General features: G+C 44.8%; 1 protein-coding gene across 1 annotated transcript; it reads right to left on the bottom strand.

Annotated features, from left to right (window-relative positions):
• Nucleotides 1–1607: 1607 nt before the first annotated feature.
• LOC103770888 (WD repeat-containing protein C2orf44 homolog) lies at nt 1608–5988 on the bottom strand (the record flags this gene model as incomplete). The annotated part of the gene is made up of 2 exons (XM_008938168.1): nt 4126–5988; nt 1608–1725 (listed from the first exon to the last, which is right to left on the bottom strand). Coding segments are annotated over exons 1-2 (1981 nt in total), but the record flags the coding sequence as incomplete, so codon positions are not given.
• Between the last annotated feature and the right edge of the window lie 324 nt (nt 5989–6312).

Raw genomic sequence — 6312 nt, 5'->3', positions numbered from 1 at the left:
GAAAGCCAAAAGAGTTAAGAGCAGAGGATGGTCAGAGGCAGCATCAGCAACACGGAGACAAGGCTGTAAAGAATGCACGCTTCAGATGAGGAGGAAGAAGGAAATTCTGAACAGAACTCATGCCTCCAGGCTTGGTTTTAACTCAGTATGCATAAGCTACTCAACAGTGCTTAAGCTGTAGTGCAGATACTGTAAAAAGCAGAAATTTATTACATGACAAATTAGTATCATAAAATAATTTAGAAACAGCTTGTATTATGTAATTTCAATATAATTAATCCAAATAAATACAAGTAAGAAATATTGTACTGCACTGTATAAACCCCATGTCTCTGCTCCATTTGCTCTTTGACTTCACATCATCATCAGTATTATTTCTACATTCTGAAATCATTTACTGAATCCAAAAACACTGATTGACTTCTATTAATCCATATGAACCAGAAATTTTTCATACTTATATCCCTTCAGTTGAAGAAGAAATAGAACAGAGCTCATGGGGAGTGAGGGAATTCAGGGAAATATTTCCAGCTGTTTCTAAATTTATATTATGTAACTTCATGTCACAAGTAAGGTCAGGAGAAGATTGTAGCTTAAAAGCATGCAACCCTTTAATCTTTGAGCTTAGTATCTCCTTTGGACCAAACTTTACAATCAGTACTATTCAGGAATTTGAAAGATACCATTCCCACTTTGCCCATTTCTCTACTAATATTTGTAAAATTAATAAAGAAACCTATAGTAGAATCATAGAATCCTTTAGGTTGGAAGGGACCTCCAAGATCATCAAGTCCAACCATTGAGCCATTAGGGCTCTAAAGTCCTCTGCCAAAACAGATCAGAATCTGTCAGGGTTGGAAGGGACCACAAGGATCCCCCAGTTCCAACCCCTCTGCCATGAGCAGGGACACCTCCCACTAGATCAGGCTGCCCAGAGCCTCCTCCAGCCTGGCCTTAAAGACCCCCAGGGATGGGGCCTCAACCACCTCCCTGGGCAACCCATTCCAGGGTCTCACCACTCTCATGGTAACACCATTTGCTTTTAAAATTTATCTAGGAAGGCTGTTCACAGACATAATGATTATTCACTCCTGGGCAACCAGTTCTGTTAAGTTTACATTTTTAAGCTACAAATGAAAAGTCAAAACTAATGGAGGTAACAGGGACATTTTTCTTGCCAGAGAAGAGAAGTTGCTCAAGTGTGAGAGCTCAAGGTAAAATTCCAGTCTGAAAAATTAAGAGAACGTTACCTACAAAACTGCCTGCTGTTATCACTGGGTACATCACCTGCTGTGGGGTTCTACCCCAAAGTCTTTCTGCTACCTTGCCCAAAGTAAGGCCCTTAGAATTGACATGTACACAAGCAGGATGTGCTCGAGATGAGGAGGTAACAGCAGAGAACAGCAGTTTCCTCCACAGAAAAAAAAAATGAAATGAGAAGCACTGATTTAGAATCTTGGTGTTCTAAAACACATGAGCAAGCTTTATTAATAATCTTTCCTCCTTGCTCCTTGTTTTTTTTCCCAGATGGGATGAAGCACATTGCTGCTCACTGAGAATGCTGCCTGTGTGTGCAGTGTTGGTGTGGCTGGGTGACTGCTACCTACCGTGCTGCATTTCCACCAGAGAGAGGCTGAAGATCTGCTGGACCGTGGCCAGGCGGAGTTTACCCCCACAGAGAACAACTGCTCGCCTCTCGTCCGAGTCGCTCCTGCTGAGCTGCTTCTGGGGGTTCAGGAGAGAATCATTAGACACTGGGATGTATATTTAAGCAGAGATGTCAAAGTGGCATTAATCAAAACAAGATCACAGGCGTGCCTTCAGCTCCATCGTTTACAGAGGTAAATGCTGCATTCGCTCAGACCCATTTGTAAGATTGGTATTTTCAAAGTCTCAGCTCTCAAACAGACACCTGTGAGTGGTAGCAGCAAGGAACCATGATAACTCAGCCTGTGTCAGAGCAACAGGAGAGGAAATCATACACTGCTGCTGCACAAACCACGAGCTCCACCCACAGCACAATCCTGGCTCCTGTCTGACCACCTACGAGGGACAATTTCCTGGGGGTCAGTAAAGCTGGAGGTCCTGACAGGATGAGGGGTAATGGCTTTAAGCTAGAAAAGGGGAGATTGAGGCCAGATGTTAGGAAAAAGTTCTTTAACGTGAGGTGCTAGACCACTGGAATGGGTTGCCCAGAGAAGTGGTGGAGGCCTCAATCCTGGAGACATTCAAGGTCAGGCTTGATGAGGCTCTGAGCAGCTTGACCTAGTTGGAGATGTCCCTGCTTATGGCAGGGGGGTTGGACTAGATGACCTTTGGAGGCCCCTTCCAGCCCAATACATTCTAGAATTCTATGGTTTTCCATCTTTCCCTCATCCACAGCTTAAAGGAGAGGTGAGAACTCCTGCCCATGAATGTCTGGGATGAGGAACAAACTAGCAAACCAGAAGGGCTGGGCTCATTTGTCTCACCTCTAATCATCATTGTCCCAAGCCTTAAAATCCAAAAAGTGTCTTCAAAAAGCATCCCCCATGGGACATAGCAAAGCATTTAAAAAATCTGCCCAAGACCAGTTTTTATGGAGCCTATAGACTCAGTCTTTGGGCAGGATCACACTCACACAACCATGTCACTTCCCAGGGAAGCCCTGATAACATCTCTGGGTGATGGCAAAACCATGACAAGGTAAATTCTGGCTCCTTTTCCACACTGTGGATGGACCCACCCACATGCAAGGAGGACACATGGTAGAGGGAGGCTGGAGATGGACACACTCTTCACCCGCTGCCCTCTCAAAGGCACTCCTTATTTGGGACATTTTGGGTTTCCTCAGCATTCTGTAGAATACAGCCAATAACCTGGGCAGTAGAAAAAAGATGGGGGCTCAGCATGTGAACTGAGGATCCCTGTTAGCTTGTTAATGATTTCTGAATCACGTATCCTCTGATGAGGTTAAACCACAGCATTTTCTGCCAGACTTTCCCATGTCACTTGTAATTCAACTCAAATGCTTTTCTGGCCACAAATCATCAGTGAGGAATACACATAGGTAAAACTGCAGAATAACTTTAATTTGCAAAGCACCCCACCCAAGTGCAGCTCATCCAGCTCTTGGAACACCAAGACAAGCTGGTGTGTAACTCGGTTCCAAACTCTATGGAAGAAGAGACCTGAATATAAAACCATAACAAAACTCAAAGTAGACTTCTAAACAAAACATGCCAGATAAATGAGACACCAGACTTGCTGAGGAAACTTCCACTTCTCAAAATAATGCCTCATATATAATATGATTTAAGAGAGCTAGAAAAATTAGTTATGGCAATTACTAAATGTTTACAGCAGAAATGAGAGTGAGGACCCAATGGTTCAACACTGCAGAAGCTGAGAACAATATTTTTTTGCAACAATAAAGCTGAAAAATAAGAGCTTATTGAAAGAATAACAGCAGTTTAAAATACTTTGAATGCTGAGTAAAGTTTATTAATCTGAATTCTAGAAGAAACCTAGTGGGTTTGTGTCATGTGTTGAGAATCAGGTAACTTACACTTTCCTGCATGAGATTTGGAAATGCCTTTTTTCAGCCAAGGAAAGTGTCTTTCAAATCAGATTTGATTTTAAATCCATTTTTTAAGCTATGTTAGTGGATTCACCAACTGTGTCCCTAAGGGCCTCTTGCCTTCTCAGATGAGCCTCTCAATACTAATTAGCAACACTTCAGCTTCAGTGCCAAAGCATTTTTCTTTTCCCGTTTTAGCCTCCATTATTTCAGTTGTCCTCACAGGAGGATGGGAGCTTGATGCCAATTCCCATGCATGGAAATTTTCACTTATCTAAATTTCTAAACAGAAAGCTTCAGATATTGCCTAGGAAAAACTGAGGTGCAATTAAAGGAGGAAAGAAGACAAGCAAGCCAAGCTTACATAAAGCCTAAATAAAACCTAATATTCATGTTGGATTCACCCCGCGAGACCATTCCTACAATCCGAACCTGCACGTCCTAACCACTCAGGGCATGTCATCACTCCTGCACGTAATCTGACAACAGCTCGTGTTTTAAATCCCTACAAAGAACATAAATCCATAAACAGATCTTATCATTAAGGTTTCCAATGTTAAAATTACCTGGCAGGTGATGTAAACAAAAGAAGGTTCCTGAGAAGACGGGTACGCGCTCAGATTTCTCTTCCCAGATTTTAACAGCTCGGTTAATTCACAGAGTTGATGCTGTAATTCTGTGAAGTTCCCAGATAGTTTTTCCACATTTTTAAAACAGTAACTTCTCTCCTTTTCACTTAACAGGTTATTCTTGTACGAATTGGGTATTTTGGAAGCTGCATCTGCCTGCCTCTTTGGCGATGCTGGCTTGTTAGAACATGGCAGTGAGGTGGCAGGTGGTGCCACGGTCCAAGGAACTGGTTCAGCATCAAGAGACTCAACAGCTGGGGGGAAATTCATGGAAACCTTTTTATCTTTGAGGTCACCAATGTTTAACAAGCAGCTCTGTTCATAAACAGGACTCTTAATTTCTTCAATGAGTTTCCTTCTGCTGATAGGGGAGAGAAGGGCAGCACGGTCTGGTATCAAGAGTCCATGGCTGAGAGGGTGAGCATCTGCACACAGATCACGAGGTGAGCTTGAGAGGCTCAGACTGGAGCTCCCCCTGACAGGTGCAGGCGCTGAGGGACCCGTTTCAAACAGCAGTTCCTTGATCATCAACCGGATCATGTACTTGTCCGACCTTGAAGAGGGAAGAAAGGCAGGGTCTGTGAATTTTTGTCTTCCAACCAGTATCAGTAACAATTTATTGGTCAAGAAGCACAAACCCTTTGGTTTCTCATTTTTCTCTAGCTCAATTTGTTGAACGTTGGGCAAATTCGATGAAGTGAGTGAATAGACTAAAATAATGTTGCAGGTATTGGAGGCAACCAACACAGTTTGAGTTTTGGGGTCAAAAGCCATTATGTCAGGAACCAGGATGCCTGGGATGCTAACTTTTTTGGTAGAGGTAACCTTTCTTTCAAAAGTCACCAGGATGAGATGTGAAGAGTCTTGGCCGCTTCCCGTGAGGTAGTCCTTGGGCCTCAGGTGAAGAAGAGGGCTGGAATCAGCACCCTGCTTGCTAGAAAGGATGTGAGTTAGATCCACAGGAGATGTCACAGCAGTCAAGGACCTCTCAGAGTCCAGTGACTTCCTGCCCCCATCCCTGGAATACTCTTCCTCACCACACAAGCTGGACTGCGAGGGGAAGGACTCGGTTTCAACGCTCGCTGGAACTTCAAATGCCACACCAGCATTTAAGCCACAGATCTTGTCTAGAGGAAGCTCGGTGGCAACGGCTACTTGGAAATTGAGAGTAGCTTCCAGAGCACAGATGTAGCCTCCCACATCAAAGACTGGGCAAAAAGAACAGGGGTTCAGTGTTTTCTGAGCATCATCCCAAAGATAAGAATGCAGGGCGCTGCCTACTCCCACCACTAAGCGGTCGCCTTCCTTGGTCCAGCAAGCACAGTGGATGAGGCCGCTGCCTTTAATGTCTGCCTTAATTCTGGAGTTGTTGAGGTGCACAGAGTGTAAGACCGAGGCGTCCCGCGTGGTCAGCACGGCCAGGATCTCCTTCTTGGGGTGCCACACGCAGCCTTGGGGGAGCACCGGGAACGGCTCGCTGACGTCGCAGACCTGAGACACCAGCAGCTTATTTCTCTCGGTGACACTGAAACAGAGCTGCCAGATGGTGATGTGCTTTTTGTGCTGAACAGCCAGCAGGGCTGGGGCATCGGGGGGACACGGGCCCCAGTAGAGTCCATGGACGTGTTCAAACTGGCCGACGACGCTGGAGTCCCCAAACCTCGGCTCTCCGTCGTGCAGGTACAGGGCAGTCAGGATCACCTGCTTCCCATCTGTCCAGGCAAGCCCGTGCAGCGGGTGCATCGCCTGCTGTAGGGCATTCAGGCCAGTTCTCAGGAGCTTCGCCTTCCCCAGCTCCATGATTTTTAACCTGAGACATCTAAAAAAAATCAGAATGAAAAGAAAAAAAATTACGGTAGAGGATAGAGGACAATTCCTGTGCTGTTATTTAGGTTATGACCCTGCCTACGCTGGACTCTTCCCTCCAGTGCAGTCAGTATGCACAGAATTCTCATCTATGTCCTAGATTTTCTTTGCCTATGATGTTTCCACAGCAAAATGCAATTTTAACAGAAAGAAACTTTGCTGTTTACATAGGCTTGGCCTGCTGCATTTTCATCACAAGACCAGTCCTTTCATTCTCATCGACAGGTTGCTGCTTCCCAGAATATTTTTCAAATGACT

This window comes from Merops nubicus, unplaced genomic scaffold (genome assembly GCF_000691845.1).
Source record: "Merops nubicus isolate BGI_N331 unplaced genomic scaffold, ASM69184v1 scaffold50483, whole genome shotgun sequence".
Classification (NCBI taxonomy): Eukaryota; Metazoa; Chordata; class Aves; order Coraciiformes; family Meropidae; genus Merops; species Merops nubicus.
The sequence above is the reverse complement of the archived record's forward strand: the minus strand, read 5'-3'. Positions and strand labels throughout refer to the sequence as shown.